Here is a 22,171-nt window from a genome sequence, read left to right as displayed (position 1 = left end):
TCATGGGCTGGGGCCCCATGATAGAACCTCAAATTTAAATCAAAAAAAAAAACTAGATATCGGAACATATTTTAAAAGCCTATGGTAAAATTTGGCAATAGCAATAATTAAGATCCCCAATTCCATGTATTATGAAATGATGCTTCTAATTATTCTTCTGATCACATTTTGTTGACAAAGCTAGTACACCACAGCAATCAACGAGCATGAAGGACTATAATATTGAACAGTCATTTGTAATTTATAGTGTACACGGAAATCAATTCTTTTAGAAACACCGCATATGCTTTGATATATATATCATTTAGCTCATCAAAAATCATGTTCTATTAGAACACAACACAAAAAACACTTTCACAATGACACTAGAAAATTTTTGGACAGTGAAAAACAGAATTCACGCTTGTTGTATCTATGTGATCGTTACTCATTAATAAAATAAAAGCACTCAAATAGAAGAACATTTGCTTAGAAAGTAGCAACAATATAACATGTTTCTGTGTACAATGAATATGGAAATATATACACCACTGAATGTGAAGGGCTATTAATATTTAGAAGGCGGATACCCAACCATGTGTCCAAAGTAGACAACATGGACGAAAGACTGCCTGAAACATTAGATACTTTAAAATCGATGATAGGGTATTTGAAATGAGAAAAATAAACTGAGCAAGTGGCATTTGCTGAGCAAAGCATCTTTGCCATGAATTGTGATAAACTAGCTCATACAATGATGAAGTATGGTGTTACAACATAAATAATCTTCCTCGCCAGATTTGCCAAATAAGTCAACTGTCAAGAATTTAAGCTAATCCTAGTATGCTCAAAACTGATGACAGATGATAGGTGAGATAAAATGGATGACTATACCAATTGTATTTGACAGATGATTCTAGGCTTGAGATGCAAATTTCAAGATTATGAATTACAGGGTGATCTACACCTTTCCCACATTAAATATACAGATCAAGAACTGAATACAATTTTTAGAAATGCATGAGCAAGGGGCTAGCTGAGAAATAAATGTAAAGAACGATTTTTCATCTTGATGTCCCAGCTGCAGCAGTTTTGTCATTTGTACTTGAAGATCCCATAAGGTCTATATCACCAACACCTAGTGGAGGGCCAAGGCTACATCGAGCTGTGTTGTGTAATGCAATAGCATCTTTTAGCTTCTGGAACTGTTATTAGACAAACATATTATCAGTCTTGAATATTGATAAAAGGAGGATTCCAACATACCACAAAAGCATGAGTATTTTAGTTTATATATATATGTATATATATGCGATCCAAAAATGAAGCCAAATATTAATTCTTCAAAACAGCAACAAAATCAATTTATCTCTAAAGACGACAATTTGTACTTAATTTGAAGCTAACTAAATCCAAAATGCAGGCCCCTCCCTGCATCTGGATGTCAATCAAGCATTCCAAATGTCAACCGTGTCTAGCTGCATCAAAAAAAGGGTCCCCTCAGCCCCAATAATTTAAAGACAATTTCCCCATAGTAGTTCCCCAATTTGACGTATGGTAGTAGGAATCACGATGAATAATCTTTCCTTTTCAAAGCAGGCAACGAGTAATATACAGCTGGTTAGCAAGGAAAAAATGATATGAAAACCAGAAAAAGGACACAATGAATCTTGTGCTGAATCTTGTACTCCAGCAAGAAGGCAGTCTTGTTGAATTAAAAGGCACATACATTGGATTCATTTTTTCTATTGTTGGAAATCTTGTACATGTTAAAATGAAAAGAAAAATAGCTCCATTTTGTTCCAAAGGTCCACCTAACTAGACCTTTCAATTCGTCAGGGTAATTATAGCTGCTGAGAGGACACAGCCAAAAAAAAAATAAGATAATATTCATTCACGTCATGGATCAAATCTTTATTACAAATCACGCACTCAATTAGGTCTTCTCTGCATTTGCAAGCATGAATTTAAGGCATAGCCAATATTTGATTGCTACACCTATAAAAGTCTCCAAAAGTTCTACCAAGTGCACAAGCATTAAACCATCTATAATTCATGAAGTTCACGAAAAGAAGGTGTTAATGAGCAACATGTCCTATCTGATTGAACCACAAAGCAAGCTTGCCAGACTGATGTGAATTGCCAAGGACAAACAACCTATTTGTTGTGGATAATAACGACATTGTGTTAGAATATTAATGTTGCATTGTAATTCTACTTTCTGGTGCACTACGCCTACAAGTGAACTTGGTGATGTAATTATGTTTAATAGTTCTTTAATGCCTATACTCCTGTATGGATTTCACCCACATGGATTGTGCGTCATAGATCACTGATTTAGTGATTTTTAAAGAGGTCAGTTGTACTACAATTATACACCATGAACACTGGGAATTCAGACAAAGAATGAAATGAAGTTAAGGGTACCTAATGTAACTTGCTTTAATGCATGTGCCTATGTTTTCACCATTTTTCCTTCAATGCACAGGTCCTATGTGAAGTGCTTTTCCTAACATGGTATCAAATTTTGGGTTCAAGCATGAAAGCATAGTGCATGTACTGTGCATGGTGCTACTCCAAGAGTTGGTCCATCAGCCATTTACATAGTTTTATGCATTCAGTGTTGGTAATGGTAAGAGGGTTTTTCATCCAAGTCACTCCTCATGCAAGGCATGGCTTAGGTTTTGGTTTGTTCCACAGATCTGAGCAGATTTCAGTTTGGCATTATTTTTCAGGCTGTATGTTTACACAAGGTTGCCATCTTGTTTCAGCCAAGTTCATGATTGGCTGCTTGGTGTTCATAGCTTATGCTGATTTGGCATTTGTAAATTTCAGTGCTAGTGTTTCTGTGCTTGGCACATATAAGATTTGAATTTTTGGCATGTAAAACATTGTTTGCTAGTTTGAGTGCTGTCAGTGTTAAGCCTTCTCATTGCCCTAACATCAATAAACAAAAACATTACCAGCAAATTCTTGTGTGAGGTGCTGCCAATAATTAACATGTGAGGTATTGTCTGTACCACATAGCAGCTTTGGTGGCAGTGCGCAAGAAAAGGTGCAATCCTAAATTGTATGTGACAGGTCTGAGGTGAGCAACAGCAATCAATAATCTAAAATAAATCAATCTAAAATCCAGCAAGCATGGGCAATGAGCTTGTGGCAGGACAAATGGTGCCATTGCAAAGGTGTGAAAGGGCAGCCTTGGTGCGGCCATTGCAGGTTGTAGCACTTTTCTTTAAAGCAAAATTAAGTCAAAGTTTTCACTTCACGCACTCACCTTGATTTTAAGTTAGAATTTCTGTGCATAAAATGAAATCAACTTCAAGCTTTTCTTTTTCCCACATAATTTTTTGAAACTCTTTTAAAAAGTCAGAGGGCTTGTGGAAAAGTGCCAGAGTTTAGCCTTTGGTCATGCAGAGACAAATTTTCAGCCTCTGATCATATGGTCAGACCCCAAAGGCTTAACTCACCAGCACAAATCCAATTTGCAGGCAAAACTTCTGGAAGGCATAACTTTAAACTTTAAACTGTTTTCCCAGCTCTTCACAGTGATGCTGTCAGATTTCAGTTTCATGGCCTCCAAGTTCAGTTTTTCCAACCATCGCTGTTGAAGTACTTAATTGCTTTGTGTTATTTGTAAGTTGCGTTCAGTTTCTTTTACTTGTTCAATATCGTTAGCATGTTCTTTTCTTGCTGAAATATAAAAGAAAAACTTTATAAAATGCAAAACTCCAGACAATCTTCTTCTTTCTCCTCTCTCTTTCTTCTGCTAACAATCTGTTGTTTTGGCTAAGCTAGATTCCTTATTAAGGGTTTGCTAAAGTGAAGGGTGATTTACTCCAATACCTAGGCTGCAAACAAACCTGAGACCCTTCCATAATATTTCTCACAATGGCAATATGGGCCAAAATGTAGAATGAGAAACAGCAGATTCATGCCAATTTAGGTGATCATTGATGCTAGATGGGATTGCAAATGTATTGTCACATCCATGCTCCAGGTTGTTCCTCAAATCCCTCTATCTATTATAATGCATCACTCAAGGAGGATGAAGAAGTGAAAGCATGGTTATTCAAATGTGTTTCCAAATTCCTTCCTTGTAAAAGAAAGACAAACAGCCATAGTACAGTTGCCAATGTACAAGCAAGCAACGGGTTTCTTTATCAACACATGCAATTTGGAATCATAGATTACAATCACACCAAGAAGTAATTTCTATTAATAATTTGCAATTTGATTTACTATACATCAAATGGAATTTGATCACTTGGGTTTATTAATAATTTTTTCTTTTCTGACTAACCTAATGTCAATGCAATGTTGGAAGTACTTTGGCCATGAAGCCAAATCACTTCACTGGATGGTAACACAAATTCTAACTCGGCCGTGCAGTTCTACTTGTGAGCATTCTTGTAGTGTACATGACCATAAAGACTCTAAGAAACACAACAAATTGAGCCATGAGTCATTTGGTCTTTGTCAACCACAACTTTTATCTTCACTAGATGAAAATTAAAGATTAGAAACTTTCCAATTATGACTTTTAACAATTTTCTATTTTTCTAGCATACACCAGTAGGTTGATAACTTATGCACTCAACATTGCTGAATTGTAAAGGCTTATTGGGCAAATGCAATGAACTATGACCATTACATTGGTTATTAGGTGCCAACAAAGGTTGTGATGGTCAAGGAGTAATGAAGTGGTAAAAAGTCTTTCTTGTCTCAGTTCAAAGTCTTTGACTCTACAGCTTATGCACATGTTCTTGACAAGAATATGAATAAAATTGATGCGAAGAGTCAAAGGTGAGTCTTTGTCAATTATAGTGAAGAATCCAAGACATGGAGACCATAAGACTAGATGATTAAAAAGGTGGTCATTCACACAGATGTGGTATTTGATGAAGGGATGAGTGGACTAGATGGTAATTACATTGTAATTCCCAATCTACCAGCTCCCAATACATGTTCTTCCACTCAAGGTTCCTTGTTGAACTTGAGGAATACAAATAATAATAAGGCAAGAAGTCAATTTGCAAACCATGCTTTGATGGCTATGGTACAAGATTTGCATGATTCAAAGACATACAAGGAAGCTCACATATGGAATCAGAAATAGCAAGAAGTCAATTTGCAAACCATTCTTTGATGGCTAAGGTACAAGATTTGCATGATCCAAAGACATGGAAGGAAGCCCACAACTGGAATCAGAAATATAGGATGAATATGATTCTCTCATGAAGAATAAGACTTGGGATTTCTGCAGATTGACAAAGGATAAGAAGATTGTTGGTTACAAGTGGGTCGACAAGACCAAGATAAGGGCTACTCACAAACTAAAGGAATTGACTACGATGAGATGTTTTCTCCAAGTGCAAGATTCACCATAGTGATGACAGTTCTTGCAATTACAGCAAAGCATAAGAGGATTGGTTGGATGTAAAGAGTGTGCTTCTTTATAGTGATTTAGAGGAATATATCTTCATCCAGCAACCTCCTTGGTTTGTAAAGGAAGAGAAGGAACATTTGGTTTGTAGATTAATTTGCTCCAAGTGTAAGATTCACCATAGTGAGGACAGTTCTTGCAATTACAGCAAAATATAAGTGGATTTGTTGGATGTAAAAAGTGTGCTTCTTCGTGGTGATTTAATGGAAGATATCTTCATCCAGCAACATCCTTGCTTTGTGAAGGAAGTGAAGGAACATTTGGTTTGTACATTAAAGAAATCATTATATGTCTTGAAGCAGGGACCTAAACCTATAGTTTATGAGTCCCTTAAGAAACTGCAAACAGACTTTTTACAAGTTAGGTTTCAAAAACTTTCAAAAGGAGACCATTTTGTATGTTAAGAAGATTGATCAGGAACCTGAAACTCTCATCATTGTTCTCAATCTGGATGATTTGATTATAATAGAAAACGTTGTAAATTTAATTACTAAAACAAAGAAGCAGTTAGCCTTATAGTTTGATTGGCGGCAAGGAATATGCTATGATCCAAATATTAATGATGCTATGATTTATTGATCTAAATATTATGATGCTTTGGTATATGGATTTGAATATCATCATAATTTCTTGTTACCTAAGATTACTAATATCAGTTTCTAGTGATAAATATTGTTTGCAGGCTTAAAATCAGGAATATCCCAAAAAGGAACATTAAATTCATGAGAATTTGGCATGCTTCCACTGAAATCTAGAAACTAGAAAGGACCTTTTATTCTTGGCCTCAACTTTGTCATGCTTTAGCATCAGATCTTGGCCTGTGAAATTTAACTACACCTAGTTAGATAAACTACAATTTAACATGCAGTCAATGCAAAGGGTCTTCTATAAACTTGCTCTGCCAATTTTATTGCAAGCGTTTTTATGGCTCAAGTCCTTGAACATTTTGCACATGCTCCGATATTGTCAATTTTGTTTAATTTATGAATCAGAATTAAAATTTATCTTGTTCTATGTATTATCTATCAATGAATTGTTGTATAAATCTGATTGCCAACCACGATATACTATATTCGTTTACAGTCATCTATCACCAATCTAATAGCCACGGTCTATGATTCGTCTCTCTGTTCGATTCAGTCTGACAACAGTTGTTTTGCACGATATATTGTTAGCTGTGATATGATAACGACCAGATATTATTCACCGTGTATGTGTTCCATATTCTGTTTGACCTGAGAGTTGTCCACGATATATAAGTGACGAGGGCGTGACTCTTTCCAAGAGTTGCCACCCTAGGTAAATGCACGAAGGATAGTGACTTTCACATAAGTTGCTTACTAACTAATGTTTGACTAATGCCCGGTCTAATGTCTAATTGGATAATTAAGACAATATACGATATGCAAAATACATCGATTATAATATAAGCATGTTTGCATATTGAACAAGACAAGAATTAAATAGATAATCATAATACAAATAAAATGTGTAAGGCCGATAGGCCATTCACACATTTGGATTGGCTAGAAGGAGACCGACTGATGCTATATTATCAACACTCCCTCTTAGCTAGGGAGGAACCCTTCTACAAGTTACATCACCTCATTGAAGTGATTGACCGCAATGGCTACATCCATATGTGGAAAGGAAAGATATCACCTTACTGTGATATCCATCCATCATGACTCATTCATAGATATCACCTCACGTGATATCAACCATTCTGGCATATCCATAGATTAAATTTATGTAGTGGGCTGGGTACGGTCAAGCAATGCCTTGACCGGCCATGTCTTTTGGACATGGCCGATCAAGACATCACTTAATCGTGCCCCCTCACAATAATAATGCAAGGCATATTACGTACCAACCGGTGCATATATTAAGACACCCGATAATTATCGGTGGTGTATAGTTATCTTACCACCTGATATAATTATCGGTGGAGCATGGTTTATATTAACACCCGATATAATTATCGGTGGCGCATGGTAATGTTGGCTTTATCTTTGGACCATAGTTTCAAGATGTGAATTGCCTCTGTCGGCAATTCTATCCATAAGCTCTTGAGTGGATTGCCTCTATCGGCAATTCTATCCACAAGCTCTTGTGTGGATTGCCTCAGTCGGCGATTCTATCCGTGAGCTCTTGTGTGGATTGCCTCAGTCCACGATTCTATCCATGAGCTCTTGTGTGGATTGCCTCAGTCGGCGATTCTATCCACAAGCTCTTACATGGATTGCCTCAATTGGCGATTCTATCCACAATCTTGAGTTATTGTAAGATCGTCACCTTCCAATAACCTCAAAAATACAAGTGGAAATCATTTGGAAGTCATCACTTCCTTATGATTTACACAGGGCCCATAAAATAATTATTAGTATTAATAATAATAATCAATATTTACAATTTTTACCTCAGAAGTGCTCAATCTCAATTAGTAAGCTCCCTCTCGATCACAAGTTTGGAAGTCCTCATTTATGAAACATTGTACTTTAGAGGAGTCTCTAGGCTTCTTGAATGATCAATTACCATTCGTCATTTTAAAATACAGACTTTCAAGGAGATATTAATCTGATCTTAATCAGATCTTCCTTCAGGCGGTTAGGCTTTATAGAAGGAAACCTAGCTCTGATACCATGTTAAATTTATGAATCAGAATTAAAATTTATCTTGTTCTATGTATTATCTATCAATGAATTGTTGTATAAATCTGATTGCCAACCACGATATACTATATTCGTTTACAGTCATCTATCACCAATCTGATAGCCACGGTCTATGATTCGTCTCTCTGTTCAATTCGGTCTGACAACAGTTGTTTTGCACAATATATTGTTAGCTGTGATATGATAACGACCAGATATTATTCACCGTGTATGTGTTCCATATTCTGTTTGACGTGAGAGTTGTCCACGATATATAAGCGACGAGGGGGTGACTCTTTCCAAGAGTCGCCACCCTAGGTAAATGCACGAAGGATAGTGACTTTCACATAAGTTGCTTACTAACTAATGTTTGACTAATGCCCAGTCTAATGTCTAATTGGATAATTAAGACAATATACGATATGCAAAATACATCAATTATAATATAAGCATGTTTGCATATTGAACAAGACAAGAATTAAATAGATAATCATAATACAAATAAAATGTGTAAGGCCGATAGGCCATTCACACATTTGGATTGGCTAGAAGGAGACCGACTGACGCTATATTATCAACAAATATGGTGCTGGATTTCTCCCTACCAATTGTACATCACCAGTTGGAGCCCCTGATGATCAATAGGAAAACCACATTAGTAACTACAATGCCTTTAACTCTGCCAAAGTCCTAACTTTTGTTAATAGTTTCTCTGTTTTTCTTGGGTGTCTGTAACTGTTTTAAAACATGGGCCTTATGAACCCACTTTTGTTTCGAGCTTCTGAACAGGCATTTTCAGGACTTGTATTTCCTTCTAATATGTTATAAGGGCCTTTACCAGCTGTGTAATGAATTTATGTTTTCTTATAGTCCAGATATGGAAGTGGTTATGTAAGTGTTTGCCTTCTGTTATAATCCCTTTTAACAATCAAACAAAATTGAGGAACTTTTGATGTTTTCAGACATTAAAACCAATATGTCATATTTTGAAAGGACTATAAGGTTCTCAAAGCTAGAAAGCACTTTTATAACATATATTACGTAGAGCAAACCTAGGGTATGGCAATGTCAACTCTCATATTGATCCAGGTAGATGGAAGAAAATTTCTGAACTGTATGCTGACATTTACAAAACATGTCATGAAACAACATCAAATAACATTAAGAAAAATAAAAAAGATTAAATGTTAAAAAAAGAAAAGACAAACAGAGGTTTAGGGTAGATTTTATTCTGATTACCAGCAAACCAAAATTAACAGGCCTTTGATACCTTTCACCCTAACATAAGTATAAACAATGCTCTCTATGAATTCAAGTAGCAAAGTGTTCAAAACAAGATGAGCTAAAAGAGTTTCAGATGTCATTAAGTTTTAATTTAGATTAATTTAATAAATTATAAATATTTTGTTCCTGAGTAGCAGTTCCTCATCATGAAAAATCGCAATGGTAGTGACAAATGCAGATGACAGTGAGAGAACAACTTCCAGTAATCACGAGCAAATTCAATTGGACAGATCATTACGCATGCAAAATAAACAAATAGGAATGAGAAAAGGAGGAAAATATTATGGACAACATACAAGAGTACAAGAGGGAGGACTGGAAGGTGGAATAGACAGAACATACACATGAATACGGAAATGTGGGTTGCTGGTGAAGAACTATTTATCTTCTATAATTTCAGAGTATAATATTAGGGTTTCAGACACAATTTTGTAAGCAATTACCTTCTGATCACCCTATGGTAATAAACAATATAAATAAATGCAGAAACCTTATCCCAAAAGCATGTCAAAATAATGATTGCAATGTAACATTATTTACCCTAGAAACAAAAGGTCATTTCCAAAACGCAATTGTATGCCATACAAACAACATCAATTGGCATTAACAAATATGATAAATGCTAATGAAAGGAAATAAAAATAGAAGTTTGGATCTGCTGCTGCTAGGTTTAATTCTGATTACACATAATCCAAAATTAATCACCATACCGTACCACAAGACATTAAAAGAATGAAAAAAAACCATCTTGCAACTCAACTACAGCTGCTCTAAAGCAAAGATAGAAAGGGTTCACAGCATGCTACATAACAGACAATGCTTCTTTTAGAACAGGCCATAACAGTTTGAAAACAGAAGCAACAATTTTAAAGCTGGGTTACTGGATCTGCCAGAGGACCAGCCAGATCCAGGTCCATTCAAGTGGAATCTACAGTCCGGTCCAGTCCACCTGCGGATTCTGTTAGGATGTGTTGCTGGAGGTGGGTCAGTCTGGGATGAACTCAAGTGAACCTGGGGAGGATTTAGGCAAACCCAGATGAGCCCGTCAATTTTCTGCATTTTTTCCCCTTCTTTGACTTTGACCAGGCTGCCCTAAAACAAATTCCTAACCCTAAAAGTGTCATCTAAAAACATTTCAAACACCAAAACAAACTCATTTTAGCTCATTTTTATTGCAAAAGACAAATACCATTCCATAAGACTTAACTTTCATTTTTGTTTGTCATTCAACAAAGGGAGCTAAAGATTGATCATTGAAGGTTCCACATCAGTTGCATTGCCATTCCTATGCATTTGCAAGTGTCCATTGGCTGCCAAGATAATAGAAGAATATCATTGAAAAGAGGTACTTTCTTCCTTTTCGTTCCTGCATTTTTCTTTTACAAACATGAAACAAACTCTCTGCTTCTCTTTCTTTCATTTTTCTACAACCGTATCACTATGCTCAAAATTTTTAAATAGCCAAGTTTTATATATCTATTTTTTGTTTTTAAAATATTATTTGTTTTGAATGTGTTGCTTATAAAACTTATTGTCATTGGAATTACAATGGCAGCTAGTTCTAACTCCACAAGCCAACCTAAATTCAAAACAAATCCACGTTTTCCTATTTGGAAGAATGTTGATATGATACAAGTAGTTCCAAGTGGTGAGGGTTATATTTGTATATGGAGGTGTGATGTCAGGTATTTGAGTTTATATGGTCAAGTGAAAAGTGAAAACACATTTGTGTGGGATTACAGCGCTATGCATAAAAACTTGCCCTAGAAAAACCTATGCCATTGAAACAAGTGATAGAATATATTATAGAGAAGGGGCAAGTAGATGAACTAGCAAGCAATAGAGTAAATCATCTTTTAGCAAAACGAAAATCAAAGGAAATGAAGCCCTCTATACCACTATCTGATCCCAATGTTGTGGTAGAAAGCTACCCATTTGTGAGCACTCCTAAAGATTGCACTACAAACAAATGACCAAATGGACCTTTGGAAATGGTATTTCAAATGGAACTTGAGACATTGCCAATTGACACATAGCACAATGTTTTTATGCAAATTGATTGGCTTTCAATGTTGTTTGTTCACCACATTGGCAAGAAATGGTGAGAAAAATTAATGATACTACAAAGGGTACAAGGGCCAAGGTTACAAGAAGGTGTGGGGCACCCTATTGGACAAAAAGAGATCAAACTGATTCATTGAAGCCCATAAAGGATTCATTAACCGAGACAAAGGTGTCCATTGTTTTCGATGGGTGGAACAACACTAAAAATTATCCCTTAATCAATATTATAGCAATGTTCCCTAAAGGAGCATAGTTTGAGACACGTGGATTGTGAGGGGCAGATGAAGGATGACCAATTTACTGATAATATTCTCATCATGGCCATTGACGAAGTGGGACCCCTTAATGTTGATTAGGTCATAATGAAAGGCACAAAGAATTGTAGAGTTGTTTAGTTGTTGGTTGAGGAATGCTATTCCGTATTCACACATCTTTTGGACACTTTATGTGATCCACTCTCTCAATCTCATGCTACAAAAAATGGTAACAAAATTGATTATATCGAAAAGTTGTATATTGAGGTTGAGTGGATTCAAATGTTCATCACCAACCACCACGTTGCAAGTCATATTTATAAATAATTTTCAAAGTTGGAGCTATCGAAGGAAAGTAAAATAGCATAAAATTTTACATTTTAGATTCACCTTAGTTACTTGAAAAACAATTTAAGCTTAGTTACTTAAGTCAGAATTTGATTGTGTATTTTAATTATTTTACTTTTCATTTTTTAACGAATTGTTTAGACACATTTCACCTCTAATACAATCGTCTTGAAATGACTTGTGAAAGTTAAAAAGACATTTTCTAGTGTGGCCATTAGCCAAACTTGATCCATATGGAGGCAAAACAACATTGAGAAAGCAACAAATATTAAGTGAACAATCCTAGATGACTCTTGGTGGGATCGTGTGAAATATATCCTTAGTTTCAACAAGCTCATTTTGAATATGATTTGTTGTACTGACATGGACAAACCTTGCTTAGGAGAGATATATGATGGCATTGACTAAATGATTGATAAGATAAAGATCATCATAAATGAAAAAGTGCAAGTCCCTAAAGAAACTTTCTTCAAACAAGTGTGCAAAAATATTGAAAAAAGATGGAACACAATGACAACCCCACTAAATCTCCATGCCTTTACATTGAGTCCAAAATAAAAGAGTGCTAAGATTCTTTTTGTGCCAACAAGGATTGCCCTATATAGAAATTATGAAGTCACTTAAGGGTACAAAGCAGCATTTCATAGATTATTCCCCAATTTTGATTTGCAAGATGTAATCACATGTGAGATCATTGATTATGTACACTATGATGGTCAAAGTATTGAGGATCTTCATGATAAGTTCAAGGAGGATGCTCACAATTGGTGGTACTTTCATGGCCAACAATTCCAACTTCTAAAATCCCTCACAATCAAAATATTATCACAAGTTTAATAATTTTTATTTAATCTTTAAAGTTTCATTTATAGATCTTTCAGTTTTTATTTTTACCATGCATAACTCTTATCTCTCTACTTTGTCTTCATAGGTTGCTAGTCCATTTACATCTAAGAGAAATTGGAAAACATACTCCATCTACTCAATAAAGCAAAACAAGTTGCACTCAAAAAGTACAAATAACTTAGTTTATATGTACTCCAACTTGCACATCCTTTCACACAAACAACATGGCTACAGGGAATGGAACACGAAGTTGTGGGATATGAAGCCAGAGCATATTGACTTGGATGCTTCCACTTTGCAAAGTGTTGCACTTGAGTGTCTGAAAACGAACAAACTTTTAGTGCGAGTGGCAATGGCATTGCTTGTGGTTCATCAAATGCTCCTACCTCATCTAATGTCAACAATGATAATGGTACTGATGGTTTATAAAATCCTTTGACACTAAAAACAAATTGTTGAACTTGGTACTATTATTTGAATATTTAACTTGAAGTTTGAACAATAAATGTTTTACAATATTTATCAGTTATATTTTAAATGGCATTCCAGTCATGGCGGCTTTGTCATTTATATGATGTTGTGCTATTCTAATTTTAATTAATGCTTTTAGGCTGCAAATAGACAAATCCAAAACAAACCCAACTGCAAAATAATTTTGCCAGATCCACGAACCCGAACCAAGATCTGTACCAGAACCAGCAACTTAGTTCTAGAGCATAAGAAGAAAATAAAAAGCAGGAATCCACAAGCAGTATTAAAAACACTCTTACATTCAATACCGATGGACACTTTCAACTAAGTCCAGATAGTTTGAGTCGGTTTCACTCTGGCCAACTAAACTCACTGCTGTAAGATCTATCATGGAGTTAGCCTCCTTCGAACTGCCACTTATTACCAGTAGGCAAATGTGCTGCCTAAGTTGTATTGTACTCAGATGTCATCTGTAGACTGACATAAAATAACATTTTCTACATGTTTCCTGACTTCTAAATCACTAATGTTATGTAGTGGCTGGTAGATTTTATTTCAATCATAATGTTTTGTCATAGAATGCAAAGAACAACTTTTATAATAAGCACAAAACACATAGCAGTTAAATTATTTGTTGTAAATTGCAATTTTCCTAACAATTCAATGCCACTTAAAACAACTGCTTATGTAAAGGAATAGTCGCGTCAATATCATAAGCAGGAACTTTCCAATATTGTAATGCATTTGAAAAATTACTTATGTCCAGGACTAATTACAATTACATATTTCTAGTGAGCCAATTAAAATCTTGCTAACCTTATAATCCAGATTAATACCAAGCTGAACCATGGAAATGTCATCAAAACTAACAATCACTCATACTGTCAAATAGAAATGAGTCAGGGGCAATACTAGCCAAGCTATTGGTAACACTAGGGCAGATCTATCTTAACCTGAATCTGATATTTGCTGAGAGCATCCATAACACATACAGTACCATTTTCTATGCTTTAGAACCTAAATGGTGTACTTATTTTGACAAGTTTGTTATCTTGTATGTCTAACCCAGATGTATTATAGGTTTGGCCTACTTATACACTTAAATGGGTGCATTAGGAACCATCTATTAGGTGTGCCTTTTGGAAAAAAAGAAAGAAAAAGAAAACAATTTGGGATGCTACTGGTTCAAATGTTAGCTCAATTCCCTTATGCCAACTAGCAAACAGTAGGAGAGACAAACCTGGGCCCTGTTAATATCTTGACGACAATGCACTTTTAAGGTTTTCATTTTTCTCACCAAGACTAAAGATGGACCTCAGAAAGACAGATCAAGTAACTAATTGAAATGGAGAAATGCACTAGATTTTAATAGCAAAGCAAACCACTCTCAGGAAAAAAGTAAGAAACTAATCAGTATAAATAACAGTAAGTAAAGAAAGAATAACTGTCATATAATTGTGAGATTTCTTGTCATCTTACCTTTGCTAATGAACAAGAAAATGACTCTATGCGTCCCTCTGCCCCACGGTAGAAGTGAAAATAAGGAAGAACCTTGATATTCAGGCTCTTGCACATTGGCTTGTTTTCATCAAAGTTGACTTTAAGAAATACAATATCAGGGAGCTCTGCAGCCATCTTGCACAGCTGCCAAATACAACATAATCCATATATACATAAATCAGTGTCAAAATGTTGCAGCAAACATATTTGATAAACTGCACAGATGGTGTTATTCTGCTATAAACAATCCTAGCAGGTGTTGTTGTTCACTCAACTTAGCAATGCTAATGAGACAAGGAAATTATGAAAAAGAAAATCAAGTTGAACGATTAATACTTATTTGTTAAGAGATCTTTCCAGCATTTTAGAGATCACTATGTTTCTACTACATTTTGACGAAACAGTCAATCTGAAAATCATATGACATTTAAACCTTTCTGGTTTGAAACTTTTCCAGTAAAATGCTGTAAGAATGTCAAAGCTCTGTTTGGCACAAATTGGTCGGTCAAAACAGCTTTATCAATAAAGTCTTCAAGCTTGGGCAATCTACCATAGTTTTAAAAAAACAAGCTTCGAAGAAAATTGCATAGAGGATTTTGTTAAATCATTTTGACAGAAATCTCTACACATTTTTCACTCAAAGCTTGTTTTCTTAATTTTATCAATAGGAAGAACCATATACAACAAAATTCTATATGCAATTTTTCCTCTTAACTTTAATACTTTATCAATACTACCAATCAAGAGCAAGAAGAGATAGGCTTGCTCAGAAGTACATAAACATCAGTTCAGGTATGTAACCTGGAAACTCCATCAAATTTCAATCAACAACATCTGAAGTTTATGAATCCCAGTTGCCTAATGAAAATAAAAATATAAAATGTCTTTACAAAAGAGATTTGATATACAATTATGTCTGCCAACTAAATTCAAGTTACCTTTGGATAAAAGGCTCGACAATTTTTCCTCTTAACTTTAATACTTTATCAATAGCACCAACCAAATACAACAAAATTCTATATGCAATTTTTCCTCGAAACTTGTTTCTCAAATTTATTAATAGCACTAATCAAATTTGCAAGAAGAGATAGGCTTGCTCAGAAGTTGCATAAACATCAGTTCAGGTATGTAACCTTGAAACTCCATCAAATTTCAATCAACAACATCTGAAGTTTATGCATCCCAGTTGCCTAATCAAAATATAAAATATAAAATGTCGTTACAAAAGAGCTTTGATGTACAATTATGTCAGCCAACTACATTCAAGTTACCTTTGGATACAAGGCTCGACAAGAGCCACACCAAGTACCATAGAATTCTGCAATTACAAGTTTCTCCCCAGCCTGACTGAGTGCATCTAGAAACTCTTGAGTTGAATGGATATCATGCATATTTGGCCCTCCACTCTTTTCCCACCATTTTACCTCTTGATTTTCAACAGTTGCTGCCCGTACCTGAATGATGACAATGAACTTTAAGCCCCAAATCAACCATTGTTCAGTAAAAATTTTTACTTTGTGAAGGTTGTCATATTATGGATTGCTGATACAACATTATAAATTTATACAGATGGAAGACTAGAAAAAAAGTAATCAATTCGTAAGAACATGCTGAACTTCTACTAATTTAGTTTAAAAGTGAGAAGTGTAACTACTATAGCCTGTACATAAGACGGACAATCAAATCAAAATATTTTCAAAGGCAAAGCAACTAGGCCTTTTCACTAAGTTAGACTTGTTACTTGACTGCATGTTATTGCATGATTTATCTAAATGCATGACCCAAGTTGCCTTTTCCATTAGCACCAAAAAATGTCACTTGGAATGACCAAAGAGGAGTACTGCATAAAAGGTATAGTTGCAAAATGAAAACCTGCATCTTGGAGGGAACGAACTCACTCAGTAAATGCCTTATAAAGTCAAGTCAAAGAAAAAACCTAGTTTTACACCATGCAGATAATGAATATAAGTGATATTTTCCTACACTTCTAATGTTCATTTGGATGCAACCATAGATATGCATTAAGATTATGTAGGGTAGGTAAAAAGAGTTCAAATTTTTGCAATTGCTATGCTGTTACAAATCGATTCCTGGTTTAAATCATTCATATTATTATACTAGGATACATGAAAAACACGCAACTTTCTTCATTTAATTGTATAAAATTTAGTTTGCACCCATACCTTAGGATGTATGTACTATTTTGAGGACTGGTCAAATACATGGTTAATGGTCTCCATTGTTTAAGGGAGGCCAAAAAAGTAATCCTTACAAAAACTGAAATAATGCATACATAAATTTAAAACAGAGTAACAATGGAACAGTGTTCCATGGGGACGCGTCCCCTCCCTCCCAAAAAAAAACCACATTCAAATATATACAAAAACCTAAACAAGGAATTCTATCATAGAAACTCCAGAGTGAGGACAACCAGCTTGCTAGAGTCATATACCACCACCACCACTCCTTCCTTCACTTGGGGCAATTATAAAGAGCACAACTGGAGTGTGCTTAAAGTGATTTACTACTCCTAACTTCTCTTAACTTTCTGCTGCCTTACAGATTCCATCAACTTACAAACAACTGAATTCATTTGCTTATTAGACCCTGTGCTCATGCTTTTACAGATGAACTACAAATATTATTTACGTGTCTGAAGTGTCCTTTCCTGCACTAAAGAACCACAGGGAATCAGAAGACTCAATTTCTTGGCCATTTCTCATCTTTCTGAAATTCCAGTAACACAAGCAAAACTTCCGACGAAACAAATATTACCATCAGAGCAAAGTGTAACCACCACAAACAAAACAATAACTGCCCATGGTAAAATATTACATGCCAATCTGCAGAACAAAACAACCAGGGCAGTTTTCTCATTCTGCAGGCATCACTCTGTTTTGCTCCTAATTTTATAAGACATTCGGTTGTTTGTTGAGTGATATCTTTTCCTGATCCCTGTGGATCATAAATCCTCTTCCCAATGACTAGTGCTGATTTAGGATTGTAATATTTGTTCTCCTTGTTTATTGATTAAAGTTGGAATATGACAAAAACCTTTGTCTATAGATCCACAATTAATGGATCATTTTGGGTTATAAAAAAATGTTTATTCAAGAAATAATCACACCTAAGCGTCCTACAGTGGCATCATATTTTAACTTAAAAGCATCTTAAAGCAAGTTGTAACTTTTTATTGTTTTTGAAATTAACTTGCTCACCAGTTGTTTCCAATTATAGTTAAAGAACAGAAAATCATAAGGAAAAAAACCTTCAAATGTCGAAGATGAGAAATAGCAACACTAATAACGGAAATTTATGTCAAATGAAATGAGTTGAAGTGGTAAATTACAAGTCAAATGCATGAGTTCGAGTAGTCCATCATCGAAGCTTTCATGATACAGACTAGTGTTCAAATCACCACAAGTAATTTTACATGTTTGTACTTATAAATAATAAAAGTCTTGATCCGGATAAAGAGCCATATTCAATTCTAAATATGGCCACACCCCAACGTACAAGGCTAATTCTGTTTAAGGCATAACCTAAAAAATGAGACCAGGTGCAAAACTGGGGTCAATTTAACAGAAGAGATGCCCTTGGTCATAAGCATCTAGGCCAAATGACATCCTATAACAAGAAATTTACCAGTCAAAAAGAACAAGTGAATTTGACGGAAGAGATACACCTTGGCCACAGAATCTAAGCCAAAGGGCATCCTGCAATTGGAATTTTCCACTTAAAAAAATTAGAAAACCACTGGATCTTCCATGCAGTGCTATGAATTAAAAATGCCAGAAATTTGTTTAAATGCCAATTTTGGATAAAATGTCCCATCTTGACTATGGGTATAGAATATCCAACGCCGAAAACATATGCACCTCCGAGTGATAATAATAATAATAAATAGCAAATCTTTAAAGTTTCCACGATCCATAAATTGAAGAGAAATTAGAAGAGGGTTTAAGGCTAAAATCTGCTGTAAAATTGCTTTTCAAGGAATACCCGTGATGGTCATCATAAGATTTGCAAAATTGTCAAATGGTATATCGCAGGGTTTTAGGATAAGAACTGAATACAAACTTTTAAGGAATCAACGTTTTGATACACCCTGAAGGGCTCATCAAAAGAACCATAAAATAAAATTAACGAATGGAATGAGCTCAGGATTTGCGGATAAACACTGCCTAGAATCTTTCGTACAATCAATATTTCCAGCTACTCGTCAGAGAGATTCTAAAGTCATCTTAAAAATTAACAACAAACGGTAACACATTGGTGATGGGGGTTTAATAGGGAGAGTTCCAGGTTAAAATCCCCAGGAAACATTTTCTAAAAATTACTGGTCAAAAACTAAGCAATAATAAAAAAATTTACCGGTATAGCAGAATTTTTCCTGATACTCGACCTGCCCGCGAGGGGCAATAAGCGAGAGAATTTTCCATGAAATTTGTGTAATGAAGTTACAGAAAACCAATTTCCGTGCCTGGGGTAATAATTCACAACGGTGGGTAGTAATGTGCAAGACTGGAGAGAAGGACAGCAGCGAAATGAAGTGGGAATGACAGTAACGGCCATTGATTTAAACTGGACTGCAAGAAATTCAACAATCCTTCCATCAAACCCTTGTTCGCCACATATTTGTAAATTATCAGAATCCAACAAAAGAGATGTAAAAAATTGAAAGCGAAAATGCCATTCCCTGCCTCTTAGCTCTTTCTCACCCGCATCTTAAAACTTGGCAGTTTCTTGGCAATAGATCGAAGTTAGATTGAAGATCATTCGCTGGAATAAGTGGGACCCACCTTAAAAATCTAATGTCGTTGTGGACTTCATCTCCGCCTCATGTATTCATTTCAACTTGCAGGGGTTGGCGGCTTAAAAGTTAAGGCTTCAATGGCCATCTGTTTCTCATGTTCAAGTCAAAACGTTTCTTATTATTTTATGTTTTAATAGGCCTTAAGTTGATGATTTGCTGCTACTAGATTCTATTGTGTGTGAGAGTGATTTGCTGGATTTGAATCAATCACACTCCATGATCTATCATCTTCATGTAAGAAAGAGTGTTTAAGAAGCAAGAGAAATGTTAAATTCATCCTAATTTTTCTAATTTTTAAGTCAAATTTGTGCATCAAATTTCTTATGTTTAGAACAATTCTTCTTGCATAGTTTTGAGTTTTGCTATTAATTTTTGGGATATGATCTTATTCCACTTTGTTTTATGTGAATTATATATTATATTTTTAATATAAAAGTATGTTATTTGTTATAAAAATTAACAATTGTACTTGGTCTTATTATTATGATTTGTTACATTCAAAACAGATAGTTCTTCTATCAATTTTTTTATGTTTTTCACTTTATTTATTAGAGTACATCAAATTTATAATGGCATCGTTTTCTTTAATGTGTTTAAGATTTTTATATTTAGATTCATTTATTAGAATGTGTCATAATCGACATGAGTATCTTTTATATCAAGTTCATTTAAGAATGAATATTTTTATGATAACTCAATCTTAAGATTTGTATTTAATTTTATTTGTTATTGTAGAACACACCTAGAATTAGCATCTTTTTTGTCAAATTTTTGCATGATTTGTACTTGACCTTGTCCATTATAGTATGCTATAATCAAAATGGGTATTTCTTCCATCAAAGTCACTAAAGACTTGCACTTGGTATTCTCAATTAAGACACGCCACACCCAAATTAAATATTTTTCAAAAATTCACCCAAGTCTTGTCCCCAATGTTAATTGTTCAGGATGAACATTCTAAATGAGTATCTCTTATATCAAATTCACTTATAATCCTAGTCTTGATTGCTAAAGTAGATTATAAACCTAGAATTAGATGCAATATTTTACCTAATTAATAATTCAACGTTTATTATTTTAAAATATATAACATTATAGAAGAGAAAAGTGCATACTTCATGTAGACACCTAAAATTGTCCTAGCTTAATTAAATAAATATTTTATTTATTTAATTATTTTACCCTAAGCCTTCTATTAATTAAATAATTTTTTATTTATTTAATTAATTTGCTAATCCTCTTCTAGCCTTTCCCCATTATAAATATTTTTATTTATTTAAATTATATTTTCCCTAAATTAAATTAATATTTCATTTATTTAATTGGTCCCACCCCTTCTATTAATTAAATAAATATTTATTTAATTAATTCATTCATTAGTTTTTTCCCTTCATGACAAGTGTCATTCATCTCTTAATTTATCTTTAACCACCTCTCTAATATTTTCCTATTTTCTATACCTACCCTCTAATTTGAGCCTACCATTTATCCCTCTACCTCTTGATCCTAGCCCTCCTTTTTTAGGGTATTCTCTATAAAAGAGGATCATTTCCATATCCCTTCATATAGTGATCATTCAATCAAGAGTCTACACTCTACCAAATCACACAACCACAATATGTTCTTTATTGAGCTCCTATGCACAATACAAAATCTAAGAGCAACCATAATATCAAGCAAGATCAATGGAGATAAGAAACAATAGAGATCAAACCCTAAGGAGCATGTGAATGGTATAATCTTTCTCTTTTATTGTTTTGCATATTTTTAGGTTCTTCATTAGTGTATGGTGGATTTCATTGTAGAACTAGGGTTTTATGTGGTTGAACCTTATTTAGGTTTTACAATAATTTTGATATCCAATTCCATTGTATATATTTTGGCACGCTCGGTGGAACCTTAGTCCCTATTTTCTAGCATTTTAGTGTTATTTTAGTATTTTCAGATTTATAGATCCAAAATCTGCAATGATTTAGTTTATGGCACGTCTGCAATCTTTTTTGTTACATCTATGGTTTTCTATCGTATTTTTGTTATTGCAGGTTTTAGGGTTTTGTACAAGTTCTAGTATGGGCATGTTTTTGTCATTATTAGTGTGCTTTTGTTAGATCTTATTGTGTTTATGTGTGTTCCTAACGCATTTCTAGTTCATTTGATTTTATGAGTATTTCTCATCATTAGATTTTACTGTGTCTATGGCTTGTCCTAATGCATTTTTGGCTAATATTGTTGCTTCTATCGTCGGTATTATCACATTTCTGGTTCTGACAATTTTCTATTTCACAAGTTTCTGGTGTGTTTTTGTCATTTTTTTTAGCGTATGTGGCTTGTTCTGTCGCATCTAGGGTTTAGATATTATCACGTTTTTGCTAACTCTTAATGCATTTTTGGTTTGTTTTGTCACGTTTTTGTCCTGCAGGTTGTTTGAAGATTGGAACTTCCTAAATCATTTATAGAAGGCCCCTTTGATTTCGTTTTGTGATCTAATCCTTATGGTTGTTGTAGACACCTA

General features: G+C 34.5%; 1 protein-coding gene across 1 annotated transcript; it reads right to left on the bottom strand.

Moving 5' to 3' along the window:
- Positions 1-531: 531 nt before the first annotated feature.
- Positions 532-19,607, bottom strand: LOC131040644 (thioredoxin-like 2, chloroplastic). The gene is made up of 4 exons (XM_057973598.2): positions 19,218-19,607; positions 16,115-16,297; positions 14,823-14,987; positions 532-1,184 (listed from the first exon to the last, which is right to left on the bottom strand). Exons 1-4 carry the CDS (start codon positions 19,416-19,418, stop codon positions 1,044-1,046), a joined length of 690 nt encoding a protein of 229 aa, XP_057829581.1. The 5' UTR covers positions 19,419-19,607; the 3' UTR covers positions 532-1,043.
- Positions 19,608-22,171: the final 2,564 nt, after the last annotated feature.

Source organism: Cryptomeria japonica, chromosome 1, assembly GCF_030272615.1.
Source record: "Cryptomeria japonica chromosome 1, Sugi_1.0, whole genome shotgun sequence".
Lineage (NCBI taxonomy): Eukaryota > Viridiplantae > Streptophyta > Pinopsida > Cupressales > Cupressaceae > Cryptomeria > Cryptomeria japonica.
The sequence above is the reverse complement of the archived record's forward strand: the minus strand, read 5'-3'. Positions and strand labels throughout refer to the sequence as shown.